The 19834-nt window shown below is 31.4% G+C and overlaps 1 protein-coding gene across 5 annotated transcripts in view; it reads left to right on the forward strand.

The window, feature by feature from the left end:
• LOC129920721 (myb-like protein Q) overlaps positions 1-19834 on the forward strand; it is a 359404-nt gene that overhangs the window by 193518 nt on the left and 146052 nt on the right. For 3 of the 5 annotated variants that reach the window (XM_056002277.1, XM_056002276.1, XM_056002272.1), the window contains 2 exons: positions 13423-14365; positions 14742-15979. In XM_056002277.1, the coding sequence (XP_055858252.1) occupies positions 13423-14365; positions 14742-15979 (2181 nt within the window). The remainder of the gene's footprint in view (positions 1-13422; positions 14366-14741; positions 15980-19834) is intronic. The other 2 variants (XM_056002275.1, XM_056002278.1) reach the window with 2 other exon arrangements.

The raw sequence follows: 19834 nt of genomic DNA on the forward strand, positions 1-19834 counted from the left end.
GCTCAAAGAAAACGTGATATCTACATCGGATATCCGGTCCGCCCTTAAATCGTTAGCTTCTGTTTCCACAAACTCCGTAACTGCCCGCGACTGTCGATCATCTCCCATGGAATTGCCAGAACAGTTTAACATTCACCTCTTAGCTTCATAGTAGTAGTCACCGTAAGCCCATATGCCACGACAAGGCTTACCCCCATGGATGGGAAAGTGAAATTTTCATTATCAGTCTAAAATTTAAAAAATGTCATAGTGATGATCAGGGATAGGATCTTGTGGACCTAAAAACTTAAAAAAAGGCAAAATAAAACTCCCAAAAAGGCATAAAAATTCATTTATTGAGAAAAGAATGAAATATAAAAATAAATTGCAGTAATTTTGAACAATCATGAGTTTTTTTTTAATTTTCAGTTAACAAGCGCCTGCGATTATCCCTTAAAGCCTGGTACGCTGCTCGCGCTAAATTTTAGCTAAGATAAAATTTCCATACAAGTTATCGATAATTTGTATGGGACTCATTTTAGCTCTGCTAAAATTTTTCGATAATTTGTATGGGAGCTAAAATTTAGCGCGAGCAGCGTACCAGGCTTAAGAGTGCTCTAAAGGAGGTAAAATATCTCTCTACATCTGAAGAGACGACTGGACCCCAATTAAATAACTCGACATCGCCCACTTCAACATTTGCCGGGTGCTCTGGGGTCGAACTACGGCATAAGTTCGTTACCGTTTTGACTATTGCTTTCTCTATTTAATTAGAAGAAAATGATAGAGACATAAAGCGTCAATACGTTAACGTACGTAGTTCGACCCCTGGATTTGTGTTCCAATGTATTACGCAATTTATTTGTTCAACTTTTTCGAGTCCCTCAAAAACATCTTTTGCGACTGCCCCTTTCGCAGCTTCCAAATCTCTCTGGATTATGTCCAAAATCTGGAGAACTTCTTCAATGAAGTATTGTAAATTGAGAAAGTTAGCTTTTGAACTCTGATACGTGTCGGTTGTCGGCCGCGCAATAGAACGTAGAAGACAATAAATGGTAGCAATAGCAGACAAACAAGTTGCATAGGTAGATCTTTTCATTCGAATTTTGTTTGTGTGGGGTAATTAGTGAATTTTTAATATAGAATAGATATATTGAGTAAGTAATATACTGAGTAAGTTAGCTTTTTGTTTGTATATTTGAGTGTTTTGTGTGTAGGCATTACCTTTAAGACGCTAAAAAGATAAAAAAAACATAGGAAAAGACAAAAAAAGGCAATAACAAGAGAAAAGGCAAAAAAAGGCAATAACGAAAGAAAAGGCAAGAAAAAGGCAAAATAAAATACGTACATTTGGAACGAGGGGGACGTGAAACGTGTTTGTATTTAATCTATAATGTCGTACGATTAAGCAAGAAAAAAAGGCAAATTCCACAACATCCTATCCCTGGTGATGATAATCATATCAAAATTGATATTTTAATTGTTGGAAGACTTTTGTCACTCAAAAATGATAATTTGATAGCTGTTGTTATCAAATTTTTTTTCGGTGAGAGTTGGTTGAAATTGGTATAAATATTTTTTTTATATCCAAGGGCCTACCTATTCACATCACATCATTTGAAATCAACAAATTTGACTGATTTTCCAGAGATCTGTTTTTTTTAATTTTTCACATATTTAAACGATGTCTGCATAAAGATCACAACGAAAACCTACACAGATCAATTATCATTCAAATCAGAAAAGAATATTTTCAATCATCGGCTATGTCATGTGGACTTGATTAATTCGATTGACGGTCCTCGTTTCACCTCTTTGGCATATTTTTTTCTCAAGAAAAAAAGTGTGTTGTAGTCTAAGAACAACCAAACCACAAATTGTGATCGATCAATCAAAGAACAAGTGAAATGTGTAGGCTTACGTTTAACGCAGATCAATCAACGGTGCAACGCAAAACGATCACCTTCGATCATTAAACGAAGATATCGCTAAGAGAAAAAATATATAACGGCAGCGCCAAACAAACAATGATGGAAGGATACTACAATCGAAAGTTTAAATAAATATAAATGAAGCCGCAGATGATGCGGATGAAGATAAGAACGAAGGCTTAACTTGCCACCGCTTTAACTCTGGGGTTTTAATCCTCCGATTGATGGACCATAAATTGCTCTCTGGTTTGATCTGAGGATCCTCCTCAACGTTTTTTTGTCAATCCATTTTTGGTATTTTCTACATACACTGTATCTCCTTTTGACTTGCCTTTTCAGATGTGCAATGGTGACGAAGGCAACGATTGCGGGCAGCGAGAAATTCTGCTCTTGCAGCTATATTTTTGCTTAAATTTTATGAGAGAATTAGTTTGTGGCTTGTGCGTATATATCAGTATATATAAGATAATTTTACCACTATCTTTGATGAAATGAGTGTAACCATAATTTATCAGAGGTTTTATCATTGTTGTATTTTTGTGTCTCTTCTTTATTCTGATATATATTTAGACATGAGTGATTTTAGGGAAAAAAAGACAATTTTAATTTCTGGCTGACAGACTTTAAGACGATTGTGATGTTTTAAATAACTTGAGTCTCTTATAAATTGGATCTATAGAAAAATCATTGGGAAGTAGGTAACGAAACGAAAACAATAATGCATCGATAAAGTAATTACAGCTTGCATTTTCATACCGGCAGTTTCCTATTTGTTATGGTGGGTACAATATTCCAACAGATATTCACTCCTGAGAAATATAATATTGAAATAGCCAAAATGGTGACATAACCCAATACAGTGGAGGTCAAGTATAACGAATGATATAATGTCAAAATTTCGTTATATCGAATACGATTTTTTCATACAAATCTTTACGTTCATAGAAAGTATAATTGTATTTTTCATTATTTTATTCCATACTTTTCTTAAAGAGCAAAAAAAATTTCAGTAACATATGTGTATTAGGGTGTTCCTTAGGAAAAAAAATTAGGGACCTCCCATAGATTGGTTCAAAATCAGAGAAAAAAAAAATGCCCTCATTTTTTTCAAATTTTTATTCCTAACCCTTCCTGACCTTATTTCATTAAGAAGTTTATACGTATGAATGATCAAATATCCGCCATTTACCCAACACTGGACACAGAATATCGCCCCTGCTCTAGTTAGAGATAAAAATGTGAAAAAAATAAGGTATTTTTTTTTCCTGATTTATAACCAATCTAGGGGGCCTCGCAATCAAATTTTCGCAAAAGAGTAAAATAAGGACCACCCTTATGTATATGTATACCAAACAGAAAGAAATATACTTATAATTTTAGTTGAAATTTAATTGAAATTAAAATGAAAAAAAAAAAAAATGGTGGTTGTCTGTAAAGCCGGTTTACGGACAAAAGCTTACAAAATAAAATGCACGACTGGGTCGCACAAACTTGCTCTTGGAGTTAAAGTTGCTTAAATTTTTAAGACTTTTTATATAGAAATTTGGAAAAAAAATAAAATTCGATTAAAAAAAATAAAATAAAATCTGAAATTAAATTGCCCTCCAAAACAAGTATGCAGTTTTGATTGATATATTAACTTGCATTTTTAGAAAAAAAAAATTCAAAATCGTTAGAGCCGTTTTTAAAAAAAAAACAATTTTTTATGAATAATTTTTTGGAAATAAGTTTTAAAATAAAATTGGTATGCCATTTTGTAGAAATCACAAATCAACATCTAAAAACAAAATTTCAAAAAAATTCAATGTCCCGTTTTCTAAAATTTGATTTAAATTTTTTTTTTTTAAATCAAAAAATTATTTTTTTTGGAAATTTTATTTTTGGTTTATATTAAAATTATATAAATGCTTCTTCACAAAAAGTTTCGTTGAAATCGAATAAGAAGTTTCGGAGATATTCGAATTTGAAAAAAAAAAATGGTTCTATGGCAGGTACCGTTAATAATGATTTTCAAAAAAAAATTTTTATCATTGCAAGATAGACCTTAACTTAAAACTAAAATTTGAATTTTTTAAACAAAATCGTTAGAGCCGTTTTCGAGATATTTCAATTTTACTAAAATCGGTATACTGACAAGTACCGTTATTTTTAGTCGAAAAAAAATAATTCCAAAAACTCCTCTCGAGAGTCGCCAAATAACGCTACATACCAAGTTTGACATTAATCGGTACATCCGTTTAGGCTGTAGCTCCTTATACAGACAGACTGACAGACTGGCAGACTGACAGACTGACAGACAGACAGACGGACTTCCGGGACCCACTTTTTTGGCATTGTCTACCATCGTAATGTCATGGAAAAATGTTATCTCAACTTTTTTTTTTTTGTACGAATGCATAACTTGATATTTAGTACCTATATCGCAAGTAAAAATTACGCCATTAAAAAGTTCAATATTTTTTCTAAAGAATAAAGCCATAGGTACTTAGATTTTTACAATGTGTAAAAAATATATGTATACAAATAATTTATTAAAAACAATGATTCTTAATGAAAAAAGTGAAAAACTTTTTTTCTTCTTACATCATAAAATTCATTTTATTATATAAATGTTATACCATCTGGAAGCCTATTGTTTCAGCTCAAAATATTAATATCGGCCAGGTCTGTGCGACAAAAGTATAGAATTTTTTTTAACCAAATCGGTTTTAATAAAAAAATATCAATCTTTCTTATCTTCTCACAACATTAAATCATTTTTTTTTAATTTTTTTTTTAACAATAAAGAAACACTTTAACTTAGTTTAAAGAATTCATTTATTTTATTATACAATTTAAAGATCAGGGATATTGATTGGTTGAAGGACAATCTTCGAGTGACCAAAACCGTTAAATAAATAAATACATATAAATGAATACATAGGATTAGAATGGTTCGATCTAAATTACTTGGTATTGGTACATGTTATATAAATATAAATCATAGGACAAACATACAAATGTTACAATCATAAGAAAGTTTTTTATTTCACCTTTCATATGACGCTTCAATCATATTTCTGCGATGCTTATAAAAAAAGTTAGAATTTTTTAAAGCCACCCATGTCGACATTTCAAACTGAGCATACGGTACTTCCCACACTGGTGGCTGGTCCACAGGTGTTTTGAGGTATTTCCCATTTTTTTAAATTTTACATTGTGTAGCTTGTAGTAAATGTACCGTTATGTGTGATAAATCAAATGAAAGGTAATATTATCAGCATGCTCAATAACGTTAAATTAAATTTTTATCTGCTCTAGATCAAAAGAAATAACGTGTTGAAAAATAGAACTTCATTTTACGGTTATCTCAAAATTGAGACTACAATATTGATTGATTGAATTGAATTTTGCACAAATATAGTACTGTCTGTTATCTATTTACAGTATAAATTTCATTTATTTATCTGTTGAAGAAAAAAAGATAAAAATAAAAAACGGTTAAAAAAGGTCAAAAAACTTGGGACAAAAAAACTTGTTTTTCCCGTTATTCGGTCAAAAATCATTTTAAAATACCAATTTTATAGACTTTATAGACTTAATGTTCTATAACTTTGAGATTTTTTGAACGCTACGAAAAATGTTAAAAAAATAAAAACTCACCCGAAAATACCCGAAAATACTCAAAACGCAAATACTTTAAATAAAAATCCGTATTAGACCCCTAACTTTCTTTTTTATTATCTTTCGAATAAATTTTTTCAAATTGTCAAACAAAAAAATTCCCCTACCTATAAACACTACTTTTTCAAAGGTCTACCTCATGTTTTAGTTTAAAAAAACCATTTATAACTTGAAATTTTTTTTTTGAAAATTTTTAGAATTTTTTCAATAATATTTTCTGGGAATTTCTAAAATTCCTTTATTTATATTCGACTTTAGGTTGATATCTTTCAAAAAAGCTATAGAAGATTTTTGTATCTCTAATAGTTTATTTTTAATTGAAATTTTTAGCGTACTGCTAAAAATTTCAATCGGAACTGGAGAAACTATAGTCACTTTTTCCTATATTCTACCCTGGTTTATAATAATTATAAGACGTTAGTTATCACGTCAAAAACCTCAATAGGTATTTTTTTTGCAGTGAATGTTATGATTGAATGCCTCTGCCTATAAACTACTAAGAACTATGATTTAATTGTTTTTAATGTTTTATTTTATGTTTTCAAGATTATGTTATTCGTAATTTTTGTACATTCGCGATTTTGGTCATTCTAGATTTTTGCATTCGAGGGTTTTATTTTTGTACTTTCGGTATTTTGTTCATTCGAGATTTTGTCGTTCTAGATCAAATCTGGATCCCTTTCAATGCCTGCAAACACATGCTTCCAGAACATAGCGTCTATAAAATAAAATGCAAGACTGGGTCGCAGGAACTTGCTCTTAGAGTCCAAGTTGCTTAAATTTTTAAGGCTTTTTACTTTACCTGATTCTTTATAAAAAATTTTTTGGAAAAAAGTTTTAAAATAAAATTGGAAGGCCATTTTGTAGCAATCACTAACCAACATCTAAAAACATAATTTCAAAAAAATACAAGGTCCCGTTTTCGAAAATTTAATTTTTCAAAAAAAAGTTTTTAAAATTTTTTCAAAAATCCAAGAATTATTTTTTCGAAATTTTATTTGTTCGGCTTATATTAAAATTATATAAATGCTTTTTCACGAAAAGTTTCGTTGAAATCGAATAAGTCCTTTCGGAGGACATCGAATTTAATAAAAAAAACGGTTGTAGCTGTTTTTGAAGTCAATCGGTCCGTCCGTTTAGGCTGTAGGTCCTTATGCAAACAGACAGACAGACTGACAGACGGACTTCCGGGACCCACTTTTTTGGCATTCTCTACCATCGCAATATCATGGAAAAATATTATCTCAACTTTTTTTTTTTGTACGAATATCCCAAGTAAAAATTGAAAATTGTTGCCATTTTCATTGAAATCCTTGTGATCTAATTTGCAATTGAATAGTCGCGCGACTAGAATCGCATGTGTCTTCCTAGCCTAGCCATGTAACTGGTCTCAATATAGTCCAGTCATTATATACATTTGGAAATGCAAAATGACCGAGAAAGCTAAATTTAGGATATGTTGTAGGGGATGCTTAAAAAAGCTTAACTTGAAGTTTTCGACCAAGATTTCCTATGAGCTTCTCCGCAATAACTTTTTTGACAATAACTCGGCTATCCTTCGAGATACGAAAATTTTACATTTTTTGCGTATCATGATCCGTTTTCGAGATATCGATGAAAAAAGTCAAAGTTTTGTAAAATAATTGCATTTGCAAATGAAAAATGAAAATACAATTTATATAAATTTTGTTTTAAAATTGTATGCGAATTTTATTAGGTACTTTATTAGTGAGGGAGATACAGTTTTCTTACAAGAAATTAGAATTCAATGCTGTTTGCGTTAAACCCAACACCCACACATGTTAAGGATGATTTCTGATTTAAATAGGTAGCTCTGTCAAAATAGTAAAGAAAAAAAATATTTATGGCGTAACAGAAAATATTAAACAAAATTATTCTGGTTTTAAGGGTAGATATTGTGGAATTCGTAAGTTTTCAGGTATTTATCAGCGGTTTTAGTCAACTGATTTAGTTTTGTTTAGGTATTATATTAAGTGACCTAAGCTTGCTTTAATATTTAATTTGCCTTTAGATAAGGTCGCTAATATTCGTATCTATAAAATCGGTTTACCACTGATGATTAACAAATCAATTTCAAAAAATGTAAAAGAGTTAGCTAATCTATTACAAAATACTGTTATATTCTGTAAGCAAACAAAATTCACCAAATTTGATCAGCCGAATGTATTGAACTGGGACATTGCAAAAAGATTTGGGAAATGATATTCTTCTTAAAAATTTTGCAGATGTCGAATGTAATCAACAAAATTGACGGGTTCATACGCAGTTGAGTTTTGGAAGAGATCGCTCCTGATTCCATATTTAGATTCATTGATATCTTCACGTGAACGAAGATTTCCAGATGAAAACTAACCAGCATATTCTCTATTTATTTTGCATCTAGTGAATATGTTGAATTTAAGCTTAAATAGTTTTAAGTTCAAATCAAAAATTTTGTCTAGTTCTACTTCGGATTAAAAAAAATTTCTAGTGAGGCTTAACTGTGGTATACTTAACTTTGGAAAGATAAAAAATTATCTCCCGAAGATCTCTAAGAAGTTGATTTATACGATATCGTACAAGAAGCAGACGACTTTTTCCCGACAGCGAATTACTCTCCATATTGCGCTTTCCTTACCGTGCACCACAAGATCGGTTGAAAGAACTTTTAACATGTTGAGGAGATTCAAAACGTGGCTAAGATTGAAGATCGTTTGAATGGATTAGATTAGATTTAGATTAGAAAATAGATTTTATTACAATCATAAGTACATTTTTGAATTCGGTTAACAAATCTTTAAAGACATCACATAGCAAAAGCCGTCTGCCAGATTGACAATTTTATGATTTCAATAGTAAAAATTTTATAAATAGGTGCACCAGGTTTGCAAGAGGTACATTTTTTTCATTTGGTTAAAAATTTAATTAAAACTCTTCTCTTAAGATTTGGTTTCGATAACTTAATGCTGATTTCACAAAGTTGTAAAGAGCCAGAGCCGGCCAATCACGTCCGTTCAGTATATTAATAACTTCATCCTCTTCATAATTAGCTTTTCCCGAGTGTAGTTTTCTTAATTCTTCAAGTAGGCCTTTAAAGTGCATGGTATCTTCACGGGTTTTCAAGTTACACAAGGAGCATGTGATATGCAAATCCGGTCGGTGGGGTATGTAGTTTAATTGCAGTCTGCATCAAAATTGTTTCTAAAATAGCTAATCGAGCTTAGGTCGTATTCATGTTTCGAATAGTACCATCTATAAATTGATGATTGAGCTTCTTTAATAAAGGCTTTATGCAGTTTTTCATCAAGATTCTGGAGTATATTGTAAAGTTCGACTCTTGTTTCCTGGAGGTTAAATCCCGATAGATTTAATGGACATCCCGTCCTCTCAGTCGTTTGAATGGTAGGTATAGTTGATAATAATCTCAAAATCATTGTTTGTAGATATTAAGAAAGAAGGAAATAATAGAAGGTGTACTCAAAAAATTTGTTGAGGACCCACGCCACTTGGCCTTCATATATAATTATAATAACACTGTGCAAGTCGAAATTCTTGACAGGCGCGCGAATAACTGTTTCGCCCTATTTCGGACCCGAGAAATCCATTGGCATCATTAGTTTTTCGATTTATCGGTACGACTTCGAACAAAATTTTTTATGAAAGTTTTTTCAATTATTTTGAGAGTTTCCCACTGTTTTTAGTCATTTTTCAACCAAAAACAATATTTATATTGCTAATAATTCTGCACAAATACATTGCATGTTTTCCATTAAAAATTAATTTAACTGTTAATTTAGTGTTGGTTAAACTTCGACAGTCTATCGATAGCATCGATAACCAAAAAATATCGAGTATATCGATACTTCACAAAACTATCGATAGTTTCAATACTTCCAAATTACTTTACCACAAGATTACCGATATTATCGTTTGTTTTTGGATGAAAAACGACTAAAAAAAGTGGAAAATTCTCAAAATAATTGAAAATCTTTCAAAAAAAATTTTGTTCGAAGTCGTAGGTACCGATAAATCGAAAAACTAATGACGCCAATCGATTTCTCGGGTCCGAAACAGTTAATCGCGCACCTGTCTCAAAAAAATTTTTCAAAAAACTTGCACAGTGTAATTGGTGATATAAATTTTTACATATAACAAAAATATATTAGGTATACCAAAATTCAGCTTACTAAGTTCTCGAATGACCAAAATCACTGATACTGATCCTAAAAAGAACTGTCACTTTGGCTTTAATGGGAATGCTTGGTCCACTTTTTTTAATCAAAGATGCAGATAAAATAGCTTTTTGCTTTATATCTTGATAACAATTCTTTCAAAAGAAAAATATCGAGGCAAAAATTGTAAAGGATCCAAAAAAGTTAAACAATAACCACCAAATCGTAAAACTAAACTTAAATCCATTGAATTAAAGTGTTACCACACACCGGAACTATTTTAATGCAGCCTTCGCTTACAGTGTTTAGGAATCGGTGTGTGTGTGTGTCTGTGTCTGTAATGCGGAAGGAAGTTTGGGACAAGAAATGAAATATTTGAATAACTTTATTTATATTTGAAGAGCCGCTACCGGAAAACCAGCGATTTATTTTTCTTCAAAAATTCAATTCAATCGAATACAAGAAGTTTATCATCCTCCATTGACTTAAAATTGAAAACAATCTTATTTACACAGCCTCAAGAGAGAGAAAACAGGAAAAATAAAGCCAAACCACACGATGCTTTTCCTATGACCTACCTAGCTAAAAAAATTTAAATACAAAAACAACAAAAAAAAAATGTTTTTCAAAACTTAAACGGAAATAGGAAACGATGAGTGAATATCAATTCTTACTGTTCATCGCGTTGCCATTTACGCAACACAACAAAAGCACACAATTTCAAAGAGGAAAACTCCCTAAAAAAAGTGTAATTCTGTGCCTGTGATATGATGGCAACCGGCAATGGCAAGTGTGGAAGCGGTAGCAATCACGAAGCACTTGGCATTTTATTTATGGTTGCTTTTTTTTAATGTTTTTCTTCCGATTTGTTGTATATATATATATTTTTTACTTTATGTTCTTCTGTTACTTTTTCGCAAAAAAAGCGATGAAAAACAAACTAGTTACAGACATTTGGAAGAGAATTTGTCTTTGTTGGTTTTTCCCTTTTTTTTGTATTTTGTTTTGGAACGGAAGTCATTATGAAAATATCTTTTTTTTGTCCTTTTAACGGCATTAAATCCTTGACACTTTGATGGAACAGCCCCGAAAACTCCCAAACATAACTGTTATTTAATTATCTTAATAAAATTTATTTAATTTGGAAATGTTTATGTTTCGTTCGACGTTCGCACAACACGAGAGGGGGGTGCCAATAATTCTAGCGCAGCGCAGTGACTTTGCAATGCGGGTTCACTCTTCGCCGATTTCCAATATTTTTCAGTAACTTGTATTATTACGAGTGTTATACGTATCACATAACTTAAAGAGGATGGTGGTGTCTTTTCTGTTATATTGTTTTTAACACCACTATTTTTGATGCGGTTGCATTCTTTTATTTGCTATCTGTGAAATGTTTTTTCATCGATATTATCTTGATTACTAACATTGAGTGTCGATTTTGCATGAGTTGGGTTTTTTCAGATTTTCCAAATTTTAATTTATATTAAAATGCTTAGTAGGCATTTATTTAAAAAAAAAACTGTCTATTTTTTACTTTCTGCACATATGGACTTTTGATCAGGAGCTTCGGGAGAACAACATACTGAAATTATAGACAATTTCAAAGGTGCCACTTCCCATTAAAAATGTGCGGGGTCCTTTTCGTAAAGGGAACATTGAATTTTTTAGAAATTTTGATTTTAGTAGTTGGTTAAAAAACTGTGGCAGCTCGATTCTCTAATTAAACGGGAACACATCTTCTTCTTCTTCTCCATTATCGACGACAGTCATGATCTCGAATGGGATCACAACTCTCCCACTGTACTGCTTCACACTACGGCTACGGTTCGCTTGCCGAACCCCACATGTGAACGGATACACATCGATTTTAGTTAATTTAGATGTGCTGAATTTAGTGGTGGCAACCTTTTTTCTTTAATGCACAATATTAATGTACATAAATGTAATATTGTATTTAGTTATTTTTAAACAAAAACAGAAAACCAGATTCAAAAATATGTTGTCGTTTTCGAGAAATTAACAAAAAACCAAAACGACTTTTATCTAAAAAAAAAAACCTCTTTATATTCTGTTTTTACGTAGCTGAACTTGTTGATAAATTAATTTATGAAATATTAAACATTCGTCAATTATTTTTTAAACATTCAGACTTAAATAAGGATACAATAAAGTGATACCGTATTGGATTAACCCTGAATTGATCGACTTTTTTCATTGATAACACCTGAAAACTTACCTGAGAATTTTTCATGCTATGTCTGGGGTGCTCGCTACCCATGGATTCTAGCTGTAAGGGTCTTAAGGAAGTATAATTGTTTTATTTTAATGAAAAACAATGAAATAATACTTGCGCAAGCAGTTCAAAATAAAAAAAAGGACTTTTTAAATCATATTCTTTGATTTTTAAAGGTTTCAAGAGAATCATTTTTTCCTAGATAACATTTGAATTCTTTGCCTTCGTATTTGCCATTTCTCTTGTCATCGATTAATCTTTTAGGTGTACATTATTATTTGTTATTCAATTTCCATTCAGAAATTGCGATTTTTAGAAAAAAAAGTAGTTTTGGTTTTTTGTTAATTTCTCAAACACGACAAGGTATTTTTGAATCTGGTTTTCTGTTTTTGTTTAAAATAAATAAGAGCATCGAATTTTAAAAACTAAACTAGGACTTAATTACATGAAATTTTGAAAAAAATTAGTTTGAAATTTTGTTTTCCAATTTTTTTGTCAAAATTTTGATTTTAAAAATTAATTTTTCAAAAACTGTGCCATGAAATGACTTTGTTTAAAAATTTTGTAAAAGTCTAATGTTTTAGCTTTACAAAAAGCTATACCTTTTCGTCGTCGATTTTTAATAATTTTTTTCCATATTAGGTCAATTTTTTTTTAAATTGCCCCTCCCCCCTAAACGAAGGGGAATAGACCCCCCCTCCTATAAGATTTTTTTCTTATCTCGACCTAACCTACACGCTCTAGCTTTTTGGCACATTACCTCTCATCGTTTCGTAATGTTGGTTTTGATTAAAACCTCGAAATTTGTTTTTGACACGAAACCAATACTCGCCCTAGAGAGTAATTATATCAATTAAATTCAAAATATACACTTCGTATACCTATTTACGTGCTCACAATTAGAGAACTAATTAAATTGCAAAAACTTAGCAAGCTACCCACCCACACACATTCTCAACATCTTCAAATCCATCTCTTAGTCTTGACACGTTATTTATGCTCGAATATGAAATTAAATATTTTAATTTCCTTTTTGGAACAGAAACTTTAGCTGTAGGATATGCCGGACATACAGATATGTCATAGAAATGAAGAAACAAATATACATATATAGTTATATGTTTTAGATTTCTTATGTGTTGCCTACTAAATGTAAATATTTGTTGTATTTTGTATTTGTTTTCTTTTTTAAGGAAGAAGTATATACCATACATATAGTTGTGAATCTTTCATGTAGTATTGCATAATCAGTTGTATGTTTAAGGAAAGTTTTGAATATTTGTTACTTTCAATTAAGATATAGCTGAAAAGGTAGTCTTTCTATATTTGAAAAAAAAAAAAAAAAAAAAATATAAGGATATTCTCTTCTTGTAGTTTAATTTCCTTGTGATAATTAAAAAAATTGCAAAAAAAAAAGTTAAAAGTTGTATTTATTTCTTAGCAGCATGTCATCAAAAAGGAAGTCACCTCCGAATAAATTTGAGGGCGGAGGTGGAGGAGAAAGCAGTGCTACATCAGCTTCATCGCCGTTCACAAATGAATTTGTGGGACAACACCAGCATCAGATGCACCAGAAACAAGATCATCTAAAACATATTTTTGACGCTATCAGCAACACAACTGCAGCTGATGCACAATCAAGCACAATTTCACCTTACATCCATCATATTAATCAGTCTCCCAACTCACTGCAAGCCGCAGTGGCAATAGCAGTGGCTGCACAGAACCAACAACAAGTATGCTCTGATACTGCTGAATACAGTGACGCGCTTAATGTTAGAAATAACCACTCGCCAACTCACCACCATCTTAATTGGGAACACTTGAACAACGCAACATGCACCTATCTACCAAAGATCAGCAGCATCGTCATGGGTGACAGTTATGCCAGTCCTACTGAAAATGACGAACACGGCGCAATGCCATTTGTCCCAGATTATATGATGAAGTCTGCCGGTTTGGAGAGACTGAATAGGTTTACATCAACAACGGAAAGTGCTGATAAAGCTGATAGAAGTGAATCATTAAATGACTATGATGGTATTTCGATAGATAATATTAAGACCCCAAATAGTTGTACTAGTGTGAGCGCATGGGGAAAAACAGACTGTCAACCACAGACCGATGACGAAGATGAGGAAGGTGTTTTGAGTGGTGCCGCATGTGAGAATGATGTTCGAGGGGTTGTTGAAGATGATGATGTTGATGATGGTGAAGATGAAGGTGTGGGTGCTGATGATGACTGTGAAAGCAGTGATCTGACGTTATATATGGATGACGATGCTACTGGTGTTGCTGAAACGTGCCATACAGAAGTGGAAAATGGCGAAGAGGCTTTTGAGGCAGTTAGCTCGACAAGAGAATTATCAACTTTGAAAAGCGAGGTGAGTTATAAAAGATATTCTTAATATGCTTTGAAAAAATAAGTTATTCAGCAAAGAGAAAAGCTACTTTGTTTTAATGCATCATTTTTGGAGTTTTGAATATAATTACGAAAATGTTTCATAAATCTTATAAATAAGCATATTTCTTAAAAAAAAAAAAAAATTAATAATAATTATACCTACATTAATCTAATCCTGCAGTTACACTACAATTGACAATTGAAATAAAAGTCTTAAATTTGCAAAAATTTTTTAAATCAATTTCAAATATCTGAATACACTTTGCAATTCGGTGAAATATTCTACGAATTATTGTTTAAATGAAAGTTATAAACAATTTTGTAATTATTCTTTATTTCTTTCACATTTATTTCAGTTCAACCCTGAATCTGATGACTGCTCATCGTCGCCGCCGAAAAAACGCTCGAAAAGCAATACAAATTTAGAAAGCAATTTCACAACAAGTGTAAATAATAACAATAATAGCAAAAGCAAAAACAACAATAATAGTAATAGCAACAATAATAACAATAACAGTAGTAATATCAATAAAAATAGTAGTGAATTATATTTATTAAATTATTCAGGTGACAATTTCAACGAAGCAATACAACATCCACAACAACAGCACCACCCACAACCACAACAAGAAGAACAACAAATGCCACAGCAACAACACCAACTCTCACATCACCAGCAACAACAAGGCCAACAACAACAACAACAAAACCAACAACAACAAAACCAACAACATCAGAAAATTCATGATAATCCCGATCAATCTGATCAGCCTTCATTCACAATAAAGACAACATCAGAATCTTTTGATGATACAGTCATTTTTGATAAAAGAAATGTTTCCTCAACAACGCCTCCATCATCAGCAGCAATAACTACAATAGCATCACCGAAAAATCAACAACATCAAACGGAAATAGCATCTTCAAACTCAAAAACAACAGCGGCAGCCTCGGCGGTAGCAACAGGAACGGAAGTAGAGAGTGAAACTGAAATTGATACTGAGAAAACACCAGACCAAGAAGATGAAAACGAAGAAGAACAACAACAGCATAAAAATAACATAAATACAAACAGTGATTTTGAGAATGAAATAAGTAACAGTGATTATTCCTTGAAAAGCAATCGTTTTAGTCATAGTGGTAATGGTAGTGCTAGTGGCAATAGTAGTAGTAATAATAATAGTAAAATTAAACAACAAGAACTTTCTCTTCTTCAACATTTTTGCAATAGTAGTTTTATAAATACTAATAAACAACAACACCTGCAACAACAACATCAATGGCAACAGCAACAACAGAGTAGCATTGAATCTAATATTAGTAGTTCAGAAAGTAACAGATACACCAATAATTATTACAATATCAACAATAGCAGTAATTCCAACAACAACATCAACAACAATAACAATAATAATAACATTACCAGTAATACAAACAACTGTAGTAGTGGGGTGTATAGTAATGTTATAAGCAGTTGCAGTGCACCCAAACGGACTATGGACGATGTTGTTAAACGTTTGACACATAAAATGCAAAGTAATTCATTGGATATGCGACAAAGCGGCAGCAGTTCACCAACATCAGTTAATCTAAGGTAGGTTTTGATCTGAAATTTACATCTTTGAAATTTATCAATTTTTTTTTTATAATTTACCTTGATCCCATACTTTCTATGTACCTATAAAGAAATGGTGTTTGTGTATTGTAAAAAAATTATCAAGGGCTTTACATTTTTCTATTAGTTTCAGTGGCGGTGCACAGTGAGAAATGTTCACATTCTAGCTCAACTTTATTCAAAAATTATTTTGGGCTGTCATGTATAAAAACTTTTTTTTCAGCTCTTATTCTAACAAACGGTTTGTATAAGATAATATCGTCGGCACATAGCCAAAGCCGCGAATCTGCATTTTTGGACATTTCCACTTTAATGTGTCATTTAACTTTTTATCGGTCTCTCTATTCACTACAGCGACCCCAATCATCATTCTGGTGCAAAGCAGCCAAAACTATCAATCTTAGTTGCAAGAGTTTTAATGAGTTTGCGTGAGTTTCCAAAACTTTGAAGACGTTTTTCTGAAAACTACAATTTTGCAGATTCGTGGTTCTGGTTTGTGCCCACGGCATTGTGTTTCCTTAAGATAGTTGGCTGTTCTAAAAAAAAAAATTGTTTTCATAAAATGGGGTACCCATACCCCATCTTGTCCCAAATGAAAATAATTTAGTTCTTATTTGTTTTCCGTAAAAATGAGTACTCAAAGTAGAATATGCGATCAACGAAAACAGCAAAACGATGAAGAATCTTATGATTTAGAGATGAAAGTGAAGAAGATGAGAAAATATTATATTCCGTTTCCATTGAAGAGTAGATATCCTGCACATGATGTGTCAGATGGGTTCATAATAGTTGTGCAGGAATAGATGATGATGATGACGAAGCCACCCATGTCTGCGAGTTCTGCCAGCTTAAATAATCATCATTCTCTGTGATCATTCTAATCACCACATCTTAACCTACACCATGGGCCAAGACGGGACGAAAAGCCTTTTTTTGTATTTTAATTTTATTCTCTTAAATGTGTTACTTAAAGTTCCTAATTACACCAGATATTAGGATAATAATAATTAACTGTTAATTAACAAATAAATTTCATTGTTTCACTATGTAAATTTTCATATTGTTAATGTTTCAAGCTTAAGTACCCCATCTTGCCCCCAGTTCCCCTACATGGAAATATCTGATACAACCCTGACCCAATACTAGATGTTATTAGTTCCAAATAAGAAACAGAGTAAACACAGAAAATGTCCTAGAGTGAATAGTTTCAGTACAAAATTCACATCATATCGGGACGTTATTAAACCTCCTCGGTCGATCACTGGGATTACTTTTTAATATAAGGGATAGATTATAATCGAATCCATGATTTGCTTGTGCTTACCGTTGGTTGCGGTTGTGATATCAAAATTATCTTTAAAATCATCCTCGCCGTAAATCTGAACATCCTAAATCCCGAAACCCGATTTCCCGAAACCAAAACCATTTAACACTTTGTTATAATTATTTCAGTTGTAGGAAAGAAAATTGTTCGACCTACCTTAAATATAGAAGGGTAGGACGAAGGATGAAGTAGATGTGTATATCTTTATCTGATTATGTTGAATTAGTTATTCCAGGCAGGTCGTTCGTTCGTCGTAACTGTTCACCAAATCCTTTTGTTTGTCTGGTTGTATCTGTGTGTTTACGTGTTTTGTTGTATAATGGGATGATTTTGTTCATTGCCAGGAAAAGTTTTACAAATTAGACAACTTCCGGTTTGTTGATAGGAACTTGCCGCCATTGCCGTCCTTTATAAAAAAGGTATCTATAAAAGCAAAGCAAAACTGCCAGGACATATACATGTCACCATTTCGCTCATCGATAATTTATTTGAATCGCTTTAATTTCCTTCTTATAATCATAACGCTATGAAGGTTAATGTTTGGATTTTAGATGGTTACAAAATAATTTCTGAAGCAGGGGGTTAAATGCTTAAAGGTAGATAGAGGGCAATAAAAGAAGTCTGCTTGACGTCCAGTCGATCTATAATTCCAATGTAGCTTTTAGCAAATATTGAACTAATGGTGAATATGATACAAACTATCTGATCGAAAAAAAACAGACAGAAAAATAAACTCGAAAAAAGTGTTTTTTACTTTAGGATTTTATTTTCTAATATTCTTATTTGAAAAGTCCTTAAACAAAAACACATACAATTGTATCGAAATATCTGCTGATCTTTTCTTATTAAAAGACAATAGATCAGGGACGAACGCAAGGGGGGTTTGAAACTCTCCCCTCCCCCCCAAGGCTCTTGGTGTTTTTGCATTTGTGTGTACCAGAAGTTGTAAGGCCAACTTTTCTTCTAACTTCGTACTGGAATGTTTTATTATAATACCTTTTTGACGGGATTCTCAGGATCTGTCCTTTGAACATGGAAATACGAACTGAAACGGTCTTGTTCTATTTTTTGAGAAATGGTATTTTTAACATGAAGGATATTTCAACTTTTCACACTTGGAAAAAAAAACTATTTTTCAATTTTAAATTCATTTTTCATTATTTCATTATTTTTCATCATCTTAAAACTATCCAGCTATACATAAATTCATAAAAAATTGCCTACTTATCAATTGTCAATTACTTACAACTACCTACCTTACTGACCGTATACGGGCACTGTAAGTTATACTTGATTTTTTTTAATTCTAATGCCTTTCGGCTTTATAACTACTCAAGAAGCACACTGGTGTATAAATTGGTGTAAATTCATTAATTTTGGTGTAAAATTGAGAAAATTGAAAAATATGGTGTATTTGTCAAATTGAGTGGTATACAAATTATACCAATGTCTTTTTTGTACAAAATTTCAACACTTTTTAAGATTCTGTGCAAGTTGTTTTTATAATATACCATTAATGGTGCACAAAATTATTCGATTCTGAAATCAACCAAATATTTTGTACACTACACAAAAAAAAAAAAATCAATGGCCGCCATGAAGACAGGATTAATTATTTTACTTTAGATAATAATTATCCCATATTCTTAGTTTTTTCGATTCGTTTATATTGTATTATTTATAATAGAACTCTTAAAAAAAATGTAAAAACAACAACAAAATTAAAATTTTTGAAAAACTAATTTTTAAAATCGAAAAAAAACATTAATTCATTGAAATTGTTGAGGCACTCGATTTTAAGACGCGGCAGTATCAAAATCAGTAGACAGAATGTGTTTCGTTCTTAAATTAGGCACTCAAATTCATATTTAATCATTAGTTTCTTATTATTGTCAACCACAAGAATAAAAATTTATTTTCATTTTAAACTGTTTGAGGTAAAAAAATAAACTTTGGTTCAAATTATAAATTAGAATAATTTAATAATAGTGCCAATAAGGCAATCTTTTAGTTTTAAGTTGAATTTTTTTTTTTTTCAGTGTAGGGTAATTTAAACTCGTATTACTCGAAAAGGGAAAAAAGGGGCAAAAACTGCGCTATTATTTCGAAAGGTAGGAAAGTATTCTTCATTTGAGAACTTAAATTGTTGAAGGCACTCGAAGGTAAACCAACTAGATCTCTAATTTACTGAAAATTATGCTAAATAAAAATGATTAAAATTGCTTCGCTTACGAGCCCCATTACAAGAAGCCTTAATGTTATTTAACAGTATAATTTATGTACTAGAAAATGGTATATTTTTTATATTCAAAATGTATATCACGAAAGTACAAAAAATACTCCAAATATTTTGGTGTATTTTAGACTTTTGTGCTACTTGAGTATTTTAATACTTATATTTCAACGGTTCTTATTTTTCACCACGAAATAATTTTGAAAATAATTTGGAATCAGATCGTTTTTTTTTTTTCTTATTTTAAAACTTACAAACAATTAAAACTGCTTAAACT

This window comes from Episyrphus balteatus, chromosome X (genome assembly GCF_945859705.1).
Source record: "Episyrphus balteatus chromosome X, idEpiBalt1.1, whole genome shotgun sequence".
Taxonomy (NCBI): Eukaryota; Metazoa; Arthropoda; class Insecta; order Diptera; family Syrphidae; genus Episyrphus; species Episyrphus balteatus.